General features: G+C 46.3%; 1 protein-coding gene across 1 annotated transcript; it reads left to right on the forward strand.

The window, feature by feature from the left end:
- Positions 1 to 5,741: 5,741 nt before the first annotated feature.
- Positions 5,742 to 12,086, forward strand: LOC117865542 (DNA repair protein RAD5B). Its single transcript, XM_034749765.2, has 18 exons — positions 5,742 to 6,927; positions 7,046 to 7,179; positions 7,279 to 7,414; positions 7,499 to 7,552; positions 7,787 to 7,921; positions 7,986 to 8,137; positions 8,225 to 8,309; positions 8,711 to 8,914; positions 9,128 to 9,271; positions 9,383 to 9,532; positions 9,655 to 9,722; positions 9,809 to 9,931; positions 10,018 to 10,117; positions 10,377 to 10,489; positions 10,577 to 11,150; positions 11,238 to 11,309; positions 11,415 to 11,513; positions 11,602 to 12,086. The coding sequence occupies exons 1-18, from the start codon at positions 5,869 to 5,871 to the stop codon at positions 11,722 to 11,724; spliced, it is 3,525 nt and encodes a 1,174-aa protein (XP_034605656.1). The 5' UTR covers positions 5,742 to 5,868; the 3' UTR covers positions 11,725 to 12,086.
- Positions 12,087 to 22,903: the final 10,817 nt, after the last annotated feature.

Below are 22,903 nucleotides of genomic sequence, written 5' to 3' on the forward strand. Positions count from 1 at the left end.
ATTGCCCCATTGTTATCACAGTAGAGATTCAATGGGCTGGACGCATTCGGGAACACACCAAGCTCAATGAGGAAATTCCTTATCCAAACACCTTCCTTCGCGGCTTCTGAATCTGCGATGTACTCGGCTTCTGTCGTAGAATCGGCGACCGTCTCCTGCTTGTAACTCTTCCAACTAACAGCACCACCATTTAGTGTGAACACAAATCCTGATTGTGACTTTGAATCATCTCTGTCAGTTTGGAAACTAGCATCGGTGTAACCTGTTACAACGAGCTCCTCCTCACCTCCATAGATGAGGAACATATCTTTAGTCCTTCTCAAGTACTTAAGAATGTTTTTCACCGCTGTCCAGTGACTCTCACCTGGATCAGATTGGTGCCTGCTTGTCATACTTAGCGCATATGAAACATCTGGGCGAGTACTTATCATTGCATACATGATAGATCCAATAGCCGAGGCATATGGCACTCTACTCATGCGATCCCGCTCATCAGCAGTCGAAGGACACTGAGTCTTGCTGAGATGTATGCCATGTGACATAGGCAAGAACCCTTTCTTTGCCTCTTCCATGCTGAACCGCTTCAACACTTTGTCAATGTAAGTATCTTGGCTTAAACCTATAAGCCTTCTTGATCTATCTCTATAGATCTTAATGCCCAGAATATATGCCGCTTCCCCTAAGTCCTTCATCGAAAAACTATTTTTCAGTGAAGTCTTTACGGACTCAAGCATAGGAATGTTATTTCCAATCAGTAATATATCATCCACATATAAGATTAGAAATACTACAGAGCTCCCACTAACCTTCTTGTAAACACAAGACTCTTCTTCGTTCTTGGTGAAGTCAAACCCTTTGACCACTTCATCAAAATGAATGTTCCAACTCCTAGATGCTTGCTTCAATCCATAAATGGATCTCTGAAGCTTGCATACCTTTCCAGCATTTTTCGGATCGACAAAACCCTCGGGCTGTATCATATACACATCCTCAGCTAGGTTTCCATTCAGGAAAGCTGTCTTGACATCCATCTGCCATATCTCATAATCGAAATATGCAGCTATAGCTAGAATAATCCGAATGGACTTAAGCATCACTACGGGCGAGAAGGTCTCGTCGTAGTCAACTCCTTGAACTTGTCGAAAACCTTTTGCGACAAGTCGTGCTTTATAGATGTGAACATTTCCATCCATGTCCTTTTTCTTCTTATAGATTCACTTGCACTCTATGGCTTTAACATCATCAGGCGGGTCAACCAAGTTCCAAACTTGATTGTCTCCCATGGACTCTATTTCGGATTGCATGGCATTCTACCATTTTTCGGAGTCTGGGTCCATCATTGCTTCTGCATATGTCGCAGGCTCATCATTGTCCAACAATAATATTTCCCGCATTTCGCGGAGCCTTGCCGACCTTCGTGGTTGTGGCGGTGCTTCTCTTGCCATGGGTATCTCAACTTGTTCTGCTACGTTAGCATCACTCATTGATTCTTGCCCGATCGGCTCATCTTGAACTTCTTCAAGATGCACTGTCTTTCCACTCTTTTCTCCTTTGAGAAACTCTTTCTCTAGGAAAACCCCATTCCGAGCGACAAACACTTTGCCTTCTGATCGGTTGTAGAAATAATATCCCAAAGTTTCCTTTGGATATCCCACGAAAATGCACTTATCCGACTTGGGTGTGATCTTGTCCGACTGAAGTCGCTTGACAAACACTTCACATCCCCAAATCTTTAGAAAAGATAAACTAGGAACCTTTCCAGTCCATATCTCATATGGTGTCTTAACTACGGATTTAGATGGTACCCTATTAAGTGTGAAAGCTGCTGTTTCTAGAGCGTATCCCCAAAATGACAACGGTAGGTCCGACTGGCTCATCATTGATCGAACCATGTCTAACAAAGTTCGATTACGTCGCTCGGACACACCGTTTCTCTGAGGTGTTCCAGGCGGTGTAAGTTGTGGAACAATTCCGCAACTCTTTAGATGATTGCTAAACTCGTGGGTCAAATACTCGCCTCCACGATCAGATCGTAAGGCCTTAATTTTCTTGCCACGCTGATTTTCAACTTCATTCTGAAATTCCTTGAACTTTTCAAAGGTTTCAGACTTGTGCCTCATCAAGTAGACATAGCCATATCTACTAAAATCATCAGTGAAAGTTATGAAGTATTGGAATCCTCCTCTAGCCGTCGTGCTCATTGGTCCGCATACATCACTATGTACAAGTTCCAACAAGTCTACTGCTCTCTTAGTAAATCCTGTGAAAGGCATCTTAGTCATCTTGCCTAGCAAGCAAGCCTCACATGTCTCGTATGATTCAAAATCAAACGAAGTTAGAAGTCCATCAGAATGGAGCTTCTTCATGCGCTTTTCACTTATATGACCCAAACGACAATGCCACAAGTAGGTAGGACTCAAATCATTAGGCCGAGGCCTTTTAGCATTTACATTACAGACAGGTGAACCATCAAGATTTAAAACAAATAATCCATTCACAATGGGTGCAAAAGCCATAAACATATTATTCTTAGAGATCACACAACCATTGTTTTCACTCGCAAATGAATAACCATCCTTCATCAAGCATGAAGGAGACAAAATGTTTCGACTTAAACTAGGAACAAAATAACAATTATTCAACTCCATAATAAATCCTGACGGGAGGTGGAGTTGCATCATCCCGACGGTCAACGCAGCAACTCTTGCATTATTGCCCACGCGGAAATCAACTTCTCCTCTTTCCACGCTTCTACTTCTTATCATTCCCTGCATCGAATTGCAAATATGAGCAACCGATCCGGTATCAAATACCCAAGAATTAATAATTGTATCAGCGAGAAATATGTTGTCTATAACATTAACAACAAGCGTACCTGAGGTAGAAGTACTCTTACTTCCGCCATTCTTCAACGAAGCTAGGTACTGCTTGCAGTTTCTCTTCCAGTGACCAAGTTCATGACAGTAAAAGCACTCTTTATCTGGAGTAGGTCCAGCTTTAGCCTTGGGCGCTGGGTTTGGCTTGGACACTCCAGCCTTACCCTTCTTCTTCCAAGAATTGCCCTTCTTCTTAAAGCTAGGCTTGTTCTGTATAGCCATCACATGGCTGGTACTAGCGCTTTTCTTGATGTCTACCTCTGCTGTCTTGAGCATACCACACAGTTCATTCAAACCCTTCTCCGTCCCATGCATATGGTAGTTCGAGATGAAGTTCCCATAGCTAGGCGGAAGAGATGAAAGAATGAAGTCAGTGGCCAACTCTTTGCCCATTGGGAAGCCCAGCTTCTCCAATCGCTGAGTTTAACCAACCATCTTGATTACATGTGGTCCTACTGCTGCGCCTTCTGCTAACTTGCACTCCAGAAAGGCTTTGGACACATTGAACCTTTCGGTCCTAGCCTGTGTCTCGAACATGTCCTTGAGCGCCACGATCATATCGTGTGCCTCGTGATTTGTTTCGAACTGCATCTGCAGCTCGGGTTCCATGCAAGCAAGCATAAGGCAGCTTACCTCAAGATTAGCATCAAATGCCTTCTTGTAAGCAGCCTTAACGGCAGCAGATGCATCATCAGCAGGTACTGGTGGTAGTGGGGTGTCTAGAACATCTTCCTTTTTATCAGCCCTGAGAACAATTCTCAGGTTACGGATCCAATCCGAGTAGTTTGTTCCATTCAACTTGTCCTTCTCAAGGACCGAATGCAAATCAATTCAAGGAGCCTTCAATGAATATTCAATGAACACAACATACAAATCATGGATACAAATGGAATATCATCATCTCTATGATTGCCTCTAGGGCATACCTCCAACAGCCTTGGCTGCTACCAAAGTAGCCTCCCAGAGGCTCCTCCTAAACACATGATCGACCAAAAACACCCAACAAACAAGTCAACAGGTCGAACAGGTATCACTACCTTGGCTACTGCCAAAGTAGCCTCCCAAAGGCTCCTCTTGAACACATCATCCTCCAAAACCAGATAGCATACAAGGAAACAGGTCCACAGGTATCATTGCCCCAGCAGCTACAAAAAGTAGCCTCCCAGAGGCTTCTCCTCAACGTCATCGAACAAAGAAAACCCCACAACAGCATCATTGCCACGGCTGCTACCCAAGGTAGCCTCTAGAGGCTCATTATTTCACAGAACAACCTTATTAGCCTAGGCAGGCTCCTCATCATCAACACAGACCGACATTAGAGACATGTTCATGGCAACAAGTCCACATCCATGTGGTAACTACACATGAATGGTAAATAACCTCATGAATCGACAGTAAACAACAAACCAAGGCATAGAAGCTAGGACAGTGCATCAAATAGATATGTAGATTCGGTGAGGACACCCCACTAACCGCACAAAGAAATTGTAATATCAGATCCACTCCGTGGGGACCCTAACTGCAAGAGGATAGTGGATCCGAGCCATACCTCCGTGAAGATGAAGACGACTGTCATGGGGAAGATGAAGAAGTAGCGTGTGCCGGTGGACGAGCCGAGGGATGCCTAGAACAGCAAGTAGATGACGCAAATCTGCTCGGTGGAGAGGAAGAAGCAGGTCACGCTGGGGATGAAATGTTGCTCAAGTTGTTGGGGACGAAGAGGTAGCAGATCTGCTCAGTGACGAAGACGAAGCACGGATTCAGTGTTCGTTGCTGACGGAGACCCGACGCTCGCCGGTGAAGAAGTACCCACGGCCGCCGATGCAGGCGACCACGGACACCTCCAGATCAGGCACCCCACTACCAGCCGCGCCGTCGCCTCCGCCCTTAAGTTACCGCGATGAGAGGAGAGGAGTGGAGGAGTCAAGTGCGAAAGGGAGATAAGAGAGAGGAGTGAAGGAGTCGGTGGAGCGGTGCGTCTGCAGCGGAGGAGGGCAACACGCCAGGAGGCCATCGCTATATACCGGTGGTGGTAGCCCTAACTAGCTCAAATAATGGTGCTAGACCACGTCCGTCTCCCCCGCTTTCCTCCACGTGTGTGAAAACGTGCTCACACAAGCCTGCACCGCGTGAAACAGTCGGCTTTAGTGTTCCGTACGGTGCAAGCTGGCGGGCTATTTTTTACCACGCGGGCCTGACCGGGAGGCCAACCAGGCTCAACCTCTGTACGGGCTGCTAAACGCGGCACAGAAGACCACTAGGGCGGGTCCCGAGGACAGACGCGGTGCGACAACACCGGGAGACCCCCCCGTGCGCACGCGCGGCCGCCCGTGCCTTTTCACCGCCCCTGTCGTTCGTCCCCAGTCTCTCCCGCGACCGCCAGGCGATAACTCCTCGGGGATGTTTGGGAGTAGGGGGTTAAATTTTAGCTCCCGTCACATTGAATGTTTGGACATTAATTAGGAGTATTAAATCTAGACTAATTACAAAACTAATTACACAACCCCTAGACTAAATTGCGAGACGAATCTATTAAACCTAATTAGTCCATGATTTGACAATGTGGTGCTACAGTAACCATTCACTAATGATGGATTAATTAGGCTTAATAGATTCGTCTCGCGATTTAGCCTAGGGGTTTTGCAATTAGTTTTGTAATTAACTTATATTTAGTCCTTCTAATTAGTACCCAAACATCCAATGTGATAGGGCTAAAGTTTAACAAACACCCCTCTCGTCAAAATTTCACCGTCACCGCCGCCTCCTCCATTTTCCCTCCCCCGCCAAATTCCCTCCTTCCCTCCTTCCCCGCCAAAAAAAATCCCCCAAATCCCTTAAAACCCCCGCTCCAAACCCCCGCCAATCCACCATTTCCCTCCGTCCCCGAACCTCCCCTCCCTCCTCGCTCCAACCTCTCCCACTCCCGCCCGCTTCGCGCCGCCGCCGCCCACTACTACTCCCCGGGCTCGCTCTCACCGCGCCGGTAGCCGCCATGCCGGTCTCCGTCGACGACGACTCCTCCGGCTGGCAGGTGTCCCCGTCCCAGGCCGTCCTCTTCGCCGACGAGATCGCCGCCGTGCGCGCCGTCCTGGGCGCGGGCCTCCCCGAGGCCCGCGTCGTCGCCGCGCTCTCCCGGTGCGGCGGCAACACCGAGCGCGCCGTCAACGCGCTCCTCGACGACTCCGCCGGCGCCGCCGAGGTCGGGCCCACCAGCGAGGGCCGCGGCGCCCCGAAGCCGGTCAAGGCGGAGCGCGACGTCGGCGGTGCCCCGCCGCCCGCGAAGGTGAAGGCCGAGGACCCCGTCGACGAGGACGTGGGGAGCCAAGATTCCGACGCCGCCTCCGCGAAGGCCGCCGCCAAGGTGAAGAGCGAGCCGTTGGTGGTGCCGCATCGGGTCAAGAAGGAGGAGAAGCCCGCCGCCGACGCCCGCGACGCGCCCAGGAGAGGCGCGGCTGCGGCTGCGGCGAGCGTCGGCGGCGGCATAAGCCTCGTGCCGCGGCCCAAGAAGAGGCCGAGGGAGGAGGTGGTGGAGACCATCGACCTCACCACCACCCACCCGGTGCCGTACCTCAACCCGCGGCCCATCCGAGCGCTGCCGCCGCCCGGCGGCGCGGAGACGTGCGACCCGAGGCCCATCCTGGTGGTGCCGCCCCTGGACGTCCAGATGTACGACGCGGGGCCCGTCCTGCCTGCACCGCCGCCGCCTGTGGACGTCGAGATGTACGAACCGCGGGCGCGGGCACCGGCGCCTACGCTGCCGCGGCCTCTCAGGGCGATTGCGCCCGCCCCGGTGACGGACCTGAGGATGGTGGTGGCGCCGCCGGACGCTGAGTTTGGCGACTTTCCCGAGGAGCGCGACTTTTTTCTCGTTGGCAAGTCCTATGTGCCCGGCTTGTCCACCAACCGTGGGAGGAGGAGGATGGACGCCGGGGAAATCGTCCATTTCGCCTTCCCTTCGTACGAGAGGAGCTATGGGGGGTTAAAGTTGTCAGCCAAGAAGGTGAAGGCTCTGGCGGGGATTGTGCGCTTCTCCACCAAACGAGCCGGAGAGGTTGTTTCTCAATTCATCTTGTGATGCCTATTTACTCTTGAATAAACCTGCCAATGAATGATTCGAGTAAATTACTATAATTTCGATCCTGTCTCACTCTCCCTGATGGTGTTTGTAGATTGGGAAGCTACCCCCAGAGTGGTCAGAATGCCTTGTCCCACTTGTCAACTCGTCCAAGGTGAAGATTCACGGGAAGGTTGTGTTCCCAACAATTGAGCTGAGGTTGATGCAGGAGGTTATGCTGTATGTTAGGTAATGGCTGATGATGAGACATTCTTGTTGTTATGTTAGTCAGCAAGTTGTTAAGATTTTATCTGATTGTACTAATGCTGAATGTTTTTTTGTGTGCAGCTTATACATCCACAAATCTGTGTTCACTGAAATGGACAACTCATCCTGTGACATGCTTTATCATGTGAATGTCAGTTTCTCTTCCAGTCCTCTTCATCAATTGCTTACTTTACTCAAGCTAAAGGCGTCCAACAAGGTATCTCATTGATCGATTCCTTCTGTTAGTTTTTAGAATGTTGTCATGTTTTTTTCCTAATGTTTATATGCCTACCATGCGCAGGATGATTTCTCTCTTGGTGACCTCAGCTCAAGAAAGCTGCAGAGAATTCTAAGGGTAAGCAACAAGACTTCTCGCTGTTTTTCTACCGTTACCAATTATTAGTATGTTTTCCTTTACTGTAGCATCTACTTGGGCACTCCTCCAATGAACTGGATCGATTGTTGTGTTTTAGCAGTGCTGAAAATTATAGCTTTTTCTTGTACTAATGCTTTCTTGGCATTATTGCCGGTTGCTTTTTTCTTTGTGTTCATTCATCATTGGCATTATTTTCCTTGATATATGGATTAGGGGAACCATAACAACGGTGCTGAATCCACTTCTGAGCTTGGCCAAACTTTTCTAGAGCAAGGCCCTGATGAACAGGCTATTTCAGAGGCGGCCTTGAACAAACTTGTTGGCACTGCTGAAACATTTGACTTGGAGGTAACAATAGAAGCTCGTGGAATTGTTTGTTTCTAAATATTTAGTTACATAACTGTAAAAACAGGAAGCGGAACCTCCGAGTACCCTTGTCTCTGTTCTAAAACCATACCAAAAACAAGCTCTCTTCTGGATGTCTAAATTGGAGAAGGGAATGGATGCTAATGAGGCTACAAAAACTCTCCATCCCTGTTGGAGTGCCTACAATATTGCAGACAAGTATGCTCTATTCAGCATCTTTTGTACAATAGTGCAGAAATGGTGATTGGGTTATAGTTATATCTAAGAAATTATTGTTGTTTACAGGAGAGCTCCTCAAGTATATGTGAATATTTTCACTGGTCAAACAACAACACAATTTCCAAGTGCAACTGGGACTGCACGAGGAGGGGTAAGTTTGTTTCAGTTGCTCATGTGCTTTCTTTGCATTATATTTTCAAAGGTAGCTGTTCCATTTTCTTCGACTTCTTGTCTGTTAACAGTTATAATGCCATGTTATATGCTGCCATTAAATTGTTTGACAAAAAATAACATCAATTTTACTTCTGTATGGAGGATTGGTGTGTTATACGTTATACTCTTGCTTGCACTTTGATGTTTTGGGACAATGTTTGTTTCTGCGTGCTTGATCATTTTCCTCAGCAAATTGATGCTAGATATAAACCTAATCCTAACAGAATGGTCCTTCCAATTTTCTTTATCTACCTGAATATGATTGTTTGCTTTCTCATAATTGCACTGCAGTTAGATGCCGTACTATGAAACATATTTATGTGTTACCTGTCTTTGCAGATACTGGCAGATGCAATGGGTCTTGGCAAAACTGTGATGACCATTGCTCTTATACTTTCAAACCCTAGGGGGGAGTGTTCCAACTATACAGAAAGAGATACAAGAGTTCTGAGAGATCATGGAACCAGAGCACACACCTCAAGATCCTCTGTAAGAGGAGGTACCCTTATCATTTGTCCCATGCCGTTATTGGGTCAATGGAAGGTAAGCATCTTCTGTTTTTGTACATTTCCAACGTCTTATGTTCAACCATTTGTCTTTCAGTATGCATTGTTTTATCACTGTAATTGACGTTATCACTGCTAAGTTGCACTTTTTTCTGTTTCTATGCAGTGCACTTGAACCAATTTAATAATTCTTTCAATGATCTTTAATCTCACAAGAGAAATAATTACACAGTATTGTTCTTTCTCACAGGATGAACTGGAGGCACATTCAACGCAAGGAGCTCTTTCTGTTTTTGTGCACTATGGTGGTGATAAAACTGATAACCTCATGCTGATGGCTGAGCATGATGTTGTGTTAACGACTTATGGTGTCCTTTCAGCTGCATACAAAGCTGTATGTGTTTGGCATTTGCCCTCTGCTGCCAGTTTTTTTTGTATTTTTATATTTTTGGAAGTAATAAGGCCATCATAATTTTACACTAATGGAAAACGCTAACTTTAACAGGATCGCACCAGCATCTTCCACAGGATGGATTGGTATAGGATTGTGCTTGACGAAGCTCACACAATAAAATCTCCTAAAACTAAAGGGGCCCAAGCAGCTTTTGGATTAAACTCACAATGCAGATGGTGCCTTACAGGCACACCGTTGCAAGTATGCTTTCACCACTGATATTCACATTTGTTTTCAGTACTTTCAGTTGAACTGGCAGCATCTTACGTGTCAACTTTTGTAAGCATGATCTAAGTATATATTTTTTGTCGCATTTGCTCTAGAATAATTTGGAGGACCTCTACAGTCTTTTCTGCTTCTTACATGTTGAGCCATGGTGCAGTGCAAATTGGTATGGATGGAATCTTACTTCTTGTCTCTGCTATAGTATCTCTTTTTGAAAATCCTGACTTGAGATATTTTTGTTGATCTCTCTAGGTGGCAGAAACTTATTCAGAAACCTTATGAGAATGGTGATGATAGAGGATTGAAAATTGTTAGAGCTATTCTCAGGCCACTAATGCTGAGGAGGACCAAGGAAACAAAAGACAAGATTGGAAAGTATGTGTTTTCTTCATACTTTTAAAGTTCACAACTGCATAAATAAGCATATATAATGTCTCACGATGCTCAAATATTTGCTTCAGGCCAATACTGGTCCTCCCTCCAGCTCATATTGAAGTTGTAGAATGTGAACAATCTGAACAGGAACGTGATTTCTATGAAGCGCTTTTCAGGAGATCAAAGGTATATTTATGTTTAAATTTTGTTTTTACATGATACAAGATGAAAATGTATATGTTTGTTTCACTGTTAGCTCATTTGCAACTACAGTATGGATTTGTAGTTAGTTTTCAATATTTGTTGGTTGAGTTAACTGGTGGTGCTAATGGCAGGATTATTGTTTATCTTGGTCAAATTGAATTGCTCTTCTCAATATCGTGTAGTTGAGATTTTTATGAATAATGTTTTGTGCATGTCTAACACAAAATGGTACCTCCAACAGGTTCAATTTGACAAATTTGTAGCACAAGGCAGTGTTCATAACAACTATGCTAATATTCTTGAGCTACTTCTCCGGCTAAGACAATGCTGCAATCACCCTTTTCTAGTTTTCAGGTTAGCCTTGCATCATGAAACAATATCCTATTGTTTTGCATTCCATCGTTGCCTTGTCTAATTGTTTGCTGAATTCTTAATGTGCAGCCGAGCTGATCCTCAAAAGTATGCTGACCTTGACCAGCTAGCACAGCGGTTCCTTGAAGGAGTCCAAAGTTGTTCTGGAAGACAGAATGCACTACCCTCACGTGCTTATGTGGAAGAGGTGGCTGAAGAGATTCGCCAGGGTGCTACTACCGAGTGCCCTATCTGCCTTGAGTCAGCTTCTGATGATCCTGTGCTCACGCCTTGCGCGCACCGGATGTGCCGCGAGTGCCTTCTTTCTAGCTGGAGAACTCCAGATGGAGGGCCATGTCCGCTCTGTCGAAGTCACATCAGCAAATCTGACCTGATCATATTGCCTGCTCAGTGTCGCTTCCAGGTTGATGCTGAAAATAACTGGAAGGACTCTTGCAAAGTGAGCAAACTTATCATGATTCTGGAGGGTTTGCAGAAGAAAAGGGAGAAGAGCATTGTATTCAGCCAGTTTACTTCATTCTTTGATCTTCTGGAGATCCCCTTCAATCATAAGGGTATCAAGTTCCTTAGATATGATGGCAAGTTGAACCAGAAGCATAAAGAAAAAGTTCTGAAGGAGTTTAGTGAAAGTCAGGACAAGCTGGTATGCATGAGCAATATTTAGACATGCTCCGCCTTTCCTTTTTGCATAAGTTAATTCTTTATGCATGCTGATTGTATGAAAAAATAGGTGCTACTGATGTCACTCAAAGCTGGAGGTGTAGGGCTAAATCTTACTGCAGCATCCAATGTTTTCCTGATGGTATTTATTCTACACCCTGTCAATCCAGTGAAATGACAATTTTTTTTAGTCTTGACATTAACTAATAGGCCACTGGCTATCTGGCACTGCTATTTGTTTATGCAGGATCCATGGTGGAACCCTGCAGTGGAAGAGCAGGCTATCATGAGAATTCATCGGATTGGGCAAAAAAGAGCGGTCCAAGTGAGACGCTTCATCGTGAAGGTAAATAACCATGACATTCACTAACCTCTTGAGATATTCACCTGAACTATTCCAGGCTACTGCAACCTCAAATGCTTTGTCTTTTCAGGATACTGTTGAGGAGCGAATGCAACAGGTGCAAGTGCGCAAGCAAAGGATGATTTCTGGAGCCCTGACAGATGAGGAGGTCCGCGGTGCTCGCATCGAGCAGCTCAAGATGTTGTTTACATGATTATTGCTGTGAATTGCAGTTGTGTATAGCTGATGTGTTATGTCTGGGATACTTGGTAGTACTGAGTAAGTTGACATGTTTGGTAGTATCTATGTTCAGACCAATGTGAATGGGGATGGATGGGTGGAACCATGTGCCTATCCGATTTTGTGGATATGTCCCCATGCTAGGTTGTATATTATCTGTAATAGTATCTTCTGGTGTTCAACATCCTCCTAGTCTATTGTATCTGTCATTGTGGGGTTGTAGGCTTGTAGCCACTGATTTCTGATCAGTTTCAGCCACCTGAAGCCTCTCACCTTCTATCACTTGCATTCTTTGTACATTGGCAAGTAATTGATCCATGTGCATATTTGGCTTAATGGTGAGTTTATGGGACTGTTAGTGTCGAAATTCAGTAGATGCACATTTGAATGAAGCTTGGGGAACACATAAAGTCTCGCCAATATGATAGTACAACATGTAGCATATTCATGGTCTGCAACTCTGATTTCAGTTTGGCATGTTAATAGCAGGACAGATGTGATTTGGTATCACTAATGCGTTGCCTGCTTTCCTGCTGGTGCACTAAACAGCTCTGATGTCGAAGCAGCTCTAGCGATGCATTTTAAATCAAAATAAAAAAATATGAAAGCATTGTTGTGATCTGTAGCTTCTGTTCTGAACTTTGTCAAGTTCGTATCATCAAAGCATCACAAGGAAAATATTATGGAGCTTACGGCCATTTAGAAAATGCATATGGGGCATAAACTTGCCAGAAGCATTAAGAGATCGTTGAATCTATTGGACGCGTTGTCCAATCGTGAGACCAACCCAGACTAGCAAATTCACGAAAAGCAGCAACTGTTCTTCATAAGATATTCATAACAGGGCCGCACCAAAGGAGCTCCAATGATGAACTGAAGATGCAACTTATGAAGCCAGTCTGAGTGAAATAAGAAAGAACAAAGGACAGGATCAATATAAAATCCACCGTTTCTCAAGAGTTACGGAAGCCTGATTTAAGCTACTTAACCAGCACCATACACAGAACAAAATACCGGTTCTGCCGACAACAGGTAAACATAATACGGGTTGGTAAGAGGTGATGATGTGGCGGAATCGCCCAAATTAACTTGGCTAAAGTATACTTAAGCCGTTGAATACACATTTATATACCTTAAACAAATCAATTTAGTCGTCCGTCGGATTTCATCCGATAAACCACATATCTCAGGATCGAGAAAGTAAAGACTCGCACGAAGGCGAGTGGTTACAGAAATTACAACTATCCATCTTAATTAAATAAGTGCATCAAGTTATTACAACCTCAAGTTCGAAATTCAAGCAAAGTTTGCAGAGTTCTCAAATAACCGAAATAACTGAGCGGAAGCTAAACGTCATTGCAGGATATCATGACAAAGCCGATCATGACATCAATGGTCCCGGTCCTCACCGTCCGAGTAGGGATCCCACTCAACCATCCAACCAGGAGGAAGTTGGGGAAGCCAAGTGCCACTTGCAGCGAGCTCAGAGGTATCAGCATCTGTTGGATATATAAGCACTTTTAGTTTTAACTTAATCCAGAAATAAATCATGAATATGATTAACAAGCAGCAGATTAAACTAGACATGTCTACGCAAGATCTAGACAAGTCTATCATTGCAAATAGAACCAGACATTCTACCATACTATCCAGTGCTATCAGACTGCAACAGATCATAATAGCTAGTATGGAAGACATAATGTGAGTTAAAAGAACGTACGTTTCTTTCTTGATGAAAACTGGTTCCTGGACGACTACCGGATACAGCAGGCGACGACGATCAGCAGCCTGATGTTGTTCGCGACGACGAGTGAGGCCCGAGCGACGAAGAGGTAGACGAGCCGTGGTGAAGGAGTCGACGAAGAACTTGACGAAGCGGAGGAAGCGATCGAGCAGTCGCGCAGAGCGCTTCCCAAAAACCTTATTCGCCCTCTCCCGGTGCAGGATCGCTGAAGACGACGGTTCCGGAGACCTGCTCTCCCAATCGCCGGTGCACGCCGACAATCGGGATGGAGTAGACTACGGTGGCGGCGCAGCAGCGAGAGGAGGCAAAAACCCTAGCTCGAATAGATCTGTTTCTGGTAGAGGCCGGTAGGTCGCATATATAGGAGAGCCCACGATTCTCACGTCGCGATCGTGATCTAAACCGGTTAGGATTCCATATATCTCGCTGACTTAACGACCAAGTAACCAAAAAATAAAACGGCAAAAGGAAGCCGCGCCCCCGCAAGGCGAGGGGCCGAATTTCGGCGGACCATTCACGCAGGTGCCGCGCGCCCGCGCCCTTCGCCCCGCCCCGCCCCGCCCCGCCTGGCGAGGCGAGGCGAGGCGAGGCGAGGCGAGGCGTGGCGTGCGAGCGCGCGCGTGTGGAGCTCTCCTTCCCTCCCCACACACATAGCTTGGAGGAGTGGAGACAACTTCCATATTTAAGTTGGTCATCCCTCCCCTCCACTAGCAATGTGGGACTAAAGACTTGCACTCCACCTCTTGCCCACATGGGCCTTTGAGATTTATTTGAAATTCTGAAATTGCTTATGGGCTAGGCCCATTATTTCAACAATCCCCCACCAGATCTCAAATGCCCATCAGAGATTTTGCCTGTTTCTCACTGCTGTTTATATACTAGTGTTTCGGCGAGGACTGTTAAGTTGAACTCTCACCTAGAGCTTCAAGCTACATTCATCCACAACTTGAACAATGGACAAAGCCTTGAATTGCAAGTTTTGTGCGGACAAGTTTCACTCAAAGTCGGGACTAGTACCTGGCTGCCTGTAGCCTACCCCGCGGGTGGGGCATATAGGTCGTACCCCCCTGGTCTCTTCATGAGCTTAATAGAGATCACCCAAGTCTCACAGACTGCGACCTTACAACAGTCGGGCTCATATAGGTATATTTTTCCAAGATGTTCTGCAGGGCAACATCTTTGCTAATTAAAGCCAACAAAATATATTAAGGCAGTAGCCAGCCTGCCATGCAGTGGTTTGAGAGTGTTGCATCATTTCTCGAGTGGGTTAGTAGGATACTCTCATGCTATCCCATGGCTTGTTCTTCCCAGATCCTACTTCACGGGATCTCCGATCACATAGGTTGGGTTACCACCATGGTGTAGCTCATATGGGTCTCATACCCATCTCCTTTGATGCATTGTCTATCACATTACGTGACAGCCCCTTAGTGAACTGATCTGCCAAGTTCTTATCAGTTGAGATGTAATCCACTGATATTACTCCGGAGTTTCTCATTTTCCTGACAGATTTCAGACGTCTCTTAACGTGTCTTGATAACTTCATATTGTCCTTAGAATTGTTCACTTTGACAATCACCGTTTGATTGTCACAATTCATAAGTATTGCCGGCATAGGTTTCTCGACAATAGGCAAGTCCATCAAGAGTTCACGTAGCCAATCAGCCTCAACTGTGGCTGTATCTAATGCTGCAAGTTCTGCTTCCATGGTAGAACTCGTTAAGATAGTCTGTTTGGATGACCTCCATGAAACAGCACCACCACCCAGAGTGAAGACGTATCCACTTGTGGCATACAGTTCATCAGCATCAGATATCCAATTTGAATCACTATAGCCTTCCAGCACCGCAGGATACCCGGAGTAGTGAATTCCGTAATCCATAGTACCAACTAAATAGCGCATGACTCGCTCAAGCGCACGCCAATGATCATCTCCCGGATTAGAGGTAAACCGGCTCAGTTTGCAAACAGCATATGAGATGTCAGGCCTAGTAGCACTGGCTAAATACATAAGTGATCCAATAATTTGAGAGTATCTTAATTGGTCTCTACCAATTCTCTTGTTTTTCCGAAGTATCAAGCTCGGATCATAAGGTGTGGGAGAAGGCTTACTATCCTTAAAGCCAAACCGGCTCAAGACCTTTTTCACATAATGAGATTGCGTGAGAGTAATCCCATTCTCTCCTTTGATCAACTTGATATTCAGAATTACATCAGCCTCTCCCAGATCTTTCATGTCGAAATTTTGGCACAGAAATAACTTGACCTCTTTGATCACGTCAAGATTTGTACCAAAGATCAGTATGTCATCGACATACAAGCACAATATAACTCCCTCACCCCCACCATGGCGGTAGTACACACATCTATCAGCCTCATTGACAGAAAAGCCTGCTGATATGAGTGTAGTATCAAATTTCTCATGCCACTGCTTAGGTGCTTGTTTCAGGCCATACAAAGATTTCAGCAACTTACACACCTTGTTCTCTTGACCCTTTATTACAAATCCATCAGGCTGATTCATATAAATTTCCTCATCCAACTCTCCATTAAGGAAAGCTGTCTTAACATCCATCTGATGGACGAGAAGACCATGTGAGGCAGCAAGGGAAAGTAATACTCGAATGCTGGTCAATCTCGCAACAGGTGAGTAAGTGTCGAAGAAATCTTCGCCTTCTTTCTGGGTATAACCCTTAGCCACAAGTCGAGCCTTGTACTTATCAATAGTACCATCAGGCCTAAGCTTCTTCTTGAACACCCACTTGCAACCCACAGGTTTACAACCATACGGTCGATCAACAACCTCCCAAGTTCCATTAGAAAGAATAGAGTCCATCTCACTATGGATAGCTTCTTTCCAATCATCTGCATCTGGAGATGCAAATGCCTCTGAAATGGTCTTAGGAGTATCATCTACGAGATAGACAGTGAAATCATCACCAAAGGACTTTGCAGTTCTTTGTCTCTTGCTCCTCTTAGGAGCTTCACTGTTAACCTCCTCATGAACTGGCTCAAGTGTTTGTTCAGCATGATCAGGAAGCACAATAGGTTCAGGAGTTGTCTCAGCAATCATATCAAAAGATAGTCTAGACATACTATGCAATTGTTTCATAGGAAATATATTCTCAAAGAAAGTAACATCACGAGACTCCATCAAGGTATTAACATGAACATCAGGCACCTCTGATTTAACCACTAAAAATCTATAGGCTATGCTATGATGAGCATATCCCAAAAAGACACAATCCACAGTTTTAGGTCCCAACTTACGTTTCTTGTTGATTGGCACACTAACTTTGGCCAAGCAACCCCAAGTGCGTAAGTATGAAAGTGATGGTTTTCTTCCAATCCATTCTTCATAGGGAGTTTTCTCCTTATTCTTCATGGGTACTTTATTCAGGACATGACATGAAGTCAATACAGCCTCCCCCCACCATGCCTTAGATAATCCACTGGTGTCTAACATGGCGTTCACCAAGTCAGTCAAAGTGCGATTCTTTCTTTCGGCAACCCCGTTTGATTGGGGCGAATAGGGAGGCGTCCTCTCATGTACAATACCATGTTCTTCACAGAACAAGTCGAAATCATTAGAGAAATACTCGCCACCACGATCAGACCTAATTCTCTTGATCTTTTTCTCAAGCTGATTCTCAACTTCAGCCTTATAGATTTTAAAGTAGTTAAGAGCCTCATCTTTCGTTTTCAATAAATATACATAGCAATATCTAGACGCATCATCTATCAAAGTCATGAAATATCTTTTTCCACCTTTGGTCAACACACCATTCATCTCGCATATATCAGAATGAATGAGTTCAAGTGGTGCCAAGTGTCTCTCCTCGGCTACCTTGTGAGGTTTTCGAGGTTGTTTAGATTGCACACAACTATGGCACTTAGAACCTTTGACAATGGAAAAATTCAGAATTAAACACAGGCTGGAAAGTCGAGACATAGAACCAAAATTCAGATGACATAAACGTGAATGCCAAACACTAGCATCACTCTCATTAATACCATCACAAATATAGTTCACTGACTTATTGCAATAATCTGTAAGGGAAAAGCGGAACAAGCCTCCGCACTCATAGCCTTTACCAATAAATTGTCCACTCTTAGACACGACAATTTTATTAGACTCAAGCACTACCTTAAAGCCATCCCTACACAAAAGGGAGCCACTAACTAGATTCTTCCTGATAGAAGGGACATGCTGCACGTTCTTCAGTTGCACGATCTTTCCCGAAGTAAACTTCAGATCTACCATACCAACACCATGAACAGAATCATGTGACCCATTCCCCATTAGGACGGAGGAATCCCGAGCGACCTGGTAAGATGAAAACAAGGAGGCATCAGCACACACATGAACATTAGCACCAGTATTGTGACATCCCGGCCCAAGGCTTAATAGGATTGATAGAATATTCATACCAACAAGTTGCAACTTCTTTTCCGGAAGCTCATCCTTAAAGAACTCCGGGGTTAAGCGTGCTTGGTCCGGAGCAATTTCGGGATGGGTGACCGACCGGGAAGTTCTTCCCGGGTGCGCACGAGTGAGGACAAAGTGCACAGAAAAGACGTGTGTTGGTCTGTGAGGGAATTCTTGATATTCTAGAGAGCTGCCAGGTGTAAGCGGGCCTGGCCCCTGGGGGGCGGGACGCCACAGTTGGTATCAGAGTCGACTCTCGCGGTTTCACGGGCGCGTGCGGTCGCAGTTGCGCAGGCATGGTGTGCATGGCTGGTGTGGGCCCAGAGTGGTCACATAGCATGGCACATGCGCTGGCACTGGACACACGGACGTGGCCAAGAGGGGACGTTCCTGGCTTGGGGTTGACCGACGAGGGCGTCGGTCTTCTAAGGGGGTGAGTATGTGACATCCCGGCCCAAGGCTTAATAGGATTGATAGAATATTCATACCAACAAGTTGCAACTTCTTTTCCGGAAGCTCATCCTTAAAGAACTCCGGGGTTAAGCGTGCTTGGTCCGGAGCAATTTCGGGATGGGTGACCGACCGGGAAGTTCTTCCCGGGTGCGCACGAGTGAGGACAAAGTGCACAGAAAAGACGTGTGTTGGTCTGTGAGGGAATTCTTGATATTCTAGAGAGCTGCCAGGTGTAAGCGGGCCTGGCCCCTGGGGGGCGGGACGCCACAAGTATCAAGCCACCAAGTATTGGTAGAATGAAACACTGAAAAAACAGAAGGTAAATTACCATACCCACTATTTCCATCTTCAGCGCTGGTCACCATGCTTACAGACTTCTGCTGTGGAGGTTTTCTTCCTTTGCGGTTTGGGCACTTTTTTGCCCAATGGTCAGTAGAACCGCACACGAAGCATCCCTCAATCTCCTTGTTCTTCTTCTTCTTGAAGGTAGTGGACTGCTTAGGCTTATTGTTCTTGCCCTTGCCCTTACCACCATTGCCATTGTGATGTGATTGGTGCACCATATTGGCACTGGTCTGACCCTCAACAGCTTTAGATCGCCCATCTTTAGCCCGAGCTTTCTCCTCAACATCAAGAGACGCAATCAAGTCTGAAACAGAAATTTCTGTCCTCTTGTGTTTGAGAGAAGTGGCGAAATCCCTCCAGGATGGAGGTAACTTGGCAATAATGCCCCCAGCCACAAACTTGTCAGACACGACAATCTTTAGCAGATCGAGTTCCTTCACCATGCACTGTAATTCATGAGCCTGAGCGACTACAGATTTTCCGTCAACCATCTTGTAGTCATGATACTGCTCAATGATGTACAGTTCAGTGCCAGTATCTGAGCCACCGTAGTTGGCAGTTAGATCATCCCACTACTCCTTTGCGACCGTGTGATGAAGGTACACATCTTGCAGATGTTCTGCAAGTGCACCAATCACAGCGCCCAAGAAGATTGTGTTGGCTTCCGAATATTCTTTCTCCTTTTCAGGAGCGAGAACCCCTTCCGGTTTGCCATTGGACACCCAGAACACCTTCATGGCAGTAAGCCATAGCGTGGCTTTCACCTGCCACCTCTTGAAGTGCACGCCAGCAAACGGTGCTGGCCTCAGTGCATCAAGAAATCCAGCCATAAAACTAAAGTGCCTACAATAAGGTTTTTGGATTGTTGGATATATAAGCACTTTTAGTTTTAACTTAATCCAGAAATAAATCATGAATATGATGAACAAGCAGCAGATTAAACTAGACATGTCTACGCAAGATCTAGACAAGTCTATCATTGCAAATAGAACCAGACATTCTACCATACTATCCAGTGCTATCAGACTGCAACAGATCATAATAGCTAGTATGGAAGACATAATGTGAGTTAAGAGAACGTACGTTTCTTTCTTGATGAAAACCGGTTCCTGGACGACTACCGGATACAGCAGGCGACGACGATCAGCAGCCTGACGTTGTTCGCGACGACGAGTGAGGCCCGAGCGACGAAGAGGTAGACGAGCCGTGGTGAAGGAGTCGACGAAGAACTTGACGAAGCGGAGGAAGCGATCGAGCAGTCGCGCAGAGCGCTTCCCAAAAACCTTATTCGCCCTCTCCCGGTGCAGGATCGCTGAAGACGACGGTTCCGGAGACCTGCTCTCCCAATCGCCGGTGCACGCCGACAATCGGGATGGAGTAGACTACGGTGGCGGCGCAGCAGCGAGAGGAGGCAAAAACCCTAGCTCGAATAGATCTGTTTCTGGTAGAGGCCGGTAGGTCGCATATATAGGAGAGCCAACGATTCTCACGTCGCGATCGTGATCTAAACCGGTTAGGATTCCATATATCTCGCTGACTTAACGACCAAGTAACCAAAAAATAAAACGACAAAAGGAAGCCGCGCCCCCGCAAGGCGAGGGGCCGGATTTCAGCGGACCATTCACGCAGGTGCCGCGCGCCCGCGCCCTTCGCCCCGCCCCGCCCCGCCCGACGAGGCGAGGCGAGGCGAGGCGTGGCGTGGCGAGGCGAGCGAGCGCGCGCGTGTGGAGCTCTCCTTCCCTCCCCACACACATAGCTTGGAGGAGTGGAGACAACTTCCATATTTAAGTTGGTCATCCCTCCCCTCCACTAGCAATGTGGGACTAAAGACTTGCACTCCACCTCTTGCCCACATGGGCCTTTGAGATTTATTTGAAATTCTGAAATTGCTTATGGGCTAGGCCCATTATTTCAACAGCATCACCTGAAAAAGATGTGCCACAATAAGGCTGAGTGACTACGCTCAACAAGATTTAACCGACCGGTGATACTACTCCACCAACACCTAGACATGCAAGCTTTTTGGCTCTGGGGTTTGTTTTTACCAAAAGCGACTAGTGTAGGTCCTTACTTTCAATATTTTAACCACAAGTTCTACAGTTATTTTACCATTCTAAGTTAGCAACTATACTAAACCAAGCATAGTTTCCAAGCGAATAATACAGGTAGCAATATTAGATCATCATCATCTTTCACTCTTACTCAGTGTAGCATAGTGATCAAGTAGTCCCAAACTGTGAGAGGCAGACAAATCGATTCGAATTTCTTAACCATGTATGGCGAACCTAATCCCACGACATCCGCGCACCGCGAAGGGTCGCTTCACTTGTCAACCGTCCCCATCAATTTTCAGACCCGTGTCAGGCCCACTTCCCTTGGTACTGTTGGGATACGAGGTAGGCTACACTAGCGCAAATCAAAATTCTACCGCGTATAACCAGGAAGAACTGCCGTATAAGGATCACGGGATTACCACTCGACGCACTACTGGTGCGGAAGATGTAGATATGCGTCGATGCAGTGAAGACGATCACGTAGTCGTACGTAGTCGATCAACGTAGTCGTACGTAGTCGATCACGTCCAGCAGCTCCTCAGCAGCTCGTCCACGTGCAGCAAGATCACCTCCGGTGCCGCGGCTCGTCGTCGGCTCGTCCAAGTGCTGCAAGCGCAACACCTCCAAGGTATCCACACGTGCAGGGAGGAAGCGTCGCAAGCCGGACTGCTAGATCCGCGAGTTGCAACAGGCGAGGGCGTGGGAGGCGCGGCAGGTGTGTTTCGCCAAAAGGTGTAAACCCTAGGGCGCCCCCACCCCTCTATTTATAGAGGTTCCTGACGGGCCTCTGGATCCGAGGCCCATTAGTACTTCTAAACCTAATCCAACTCGGATCAGATCCGAATTGGGCTTCCAGCCCCTTAAGTGTGTGACCCTATGGGTTCGGATACGTATAGACATGGCCCGAGTACTCCTACTCGGCCCAATAGTCGGTAGCGGCCTCTAGCAAGACGTGCCAACTCCTATACGCACACGAAGATCATATCAGACGAACCATCACAACATAATATACATGCTATTCCCTTTGCCTCACGATATTTGGTCTAGCTACAAGCCGACCGCTCTTTCTCGATCCTGTGATTCGGAATCCCTTTGCAGGTTAACTCTTAACCGTACGTAGCATGGCCATGCATTTTTGGATCCGATCACTCGAGGGGCCCAGAGATATCACTCTCAATCAGAGAGGGGCAAATCCCATCTTGATTGACCATGTCTCATAGCATGCTTCTCGACAAACCCGAAAGCTACCTTTATAACTACCCTGTTACGGCGTAGCGTTTGATAGCTCCTAAGTAGGTCGATCCACATCTAGAATACATGCGACAATCTCAGGTCTAAGGACAAAGCGTATATGTTGTTTAAAGAGAGAACTACTTCTCGTGTTGGGTCAGTCCTAACACATGTCTCCACATGTGTCCACATTATTAGTTCAACATCTCCATGTCCATGACTTGTGAAACATAGTCATCAACTAATACATGTGCTAGTCTAATATTCATGTGTGTCCTCACATGAACTCCGACTAGGGACAACTTTAGAATAACCATACAAGTAAAGAGTTTCACATACAATTTACATAATTGCAAATCAATTCAAGTAGCCTTCAATGGAAATTCAATGAACACAATATACAAATCATGGATACAAATGGAATATCATCATCTCTATGATTGCCTCTAGGGCATACCTCCAACAGTCTCCCACTTGCACTAGAGTCAATCTAGAAGGTACCTAATACCCATAGCTCTTACATGCGCATCATGCTTAGCCTGCGGGAGTGGTTTTGTCAACGGATCAGAAATGTTCAGATCCGTGTGTATTTTGCATATCTTGATCTCACCCCGGTTAACGAAGTCTCGAATGAGATGAAATCGCCGCATTATGTGTTTGTTCTTCTGGTGGTTCCTTGGCTCCTTTGCTTGCGCAATTGCCCCATTGTTATCACAGTAGAGATTCAATGGGCTAGACGCATTCGGGAACACACCAAGCTCAATGAGGAAATTCCTTATCCAAACACCTTCCTTCGCGGCTTCCGAAGCCGCGATGTACTCGGCTTCTGTCGTAGAATCGGCCACCGTCTCCTGCTTGGAACTCTTCCAACTAACAGCACCACCATTTAGTGTGAACA

This window comes from Setaria viridis, chromosome 7 (assembly GCF_005286985.2).
Source record: "Setaria viridis chromosome 7, Setaria_viridis_v4.0, whole genome shotgun sequence".
Taxonomy (NCBI): Eukaryota; Viridiplantae; Streptophyta; class Magnoliopsida; order Poales; family Poaceae; genus Setaria; species Setaria viridis.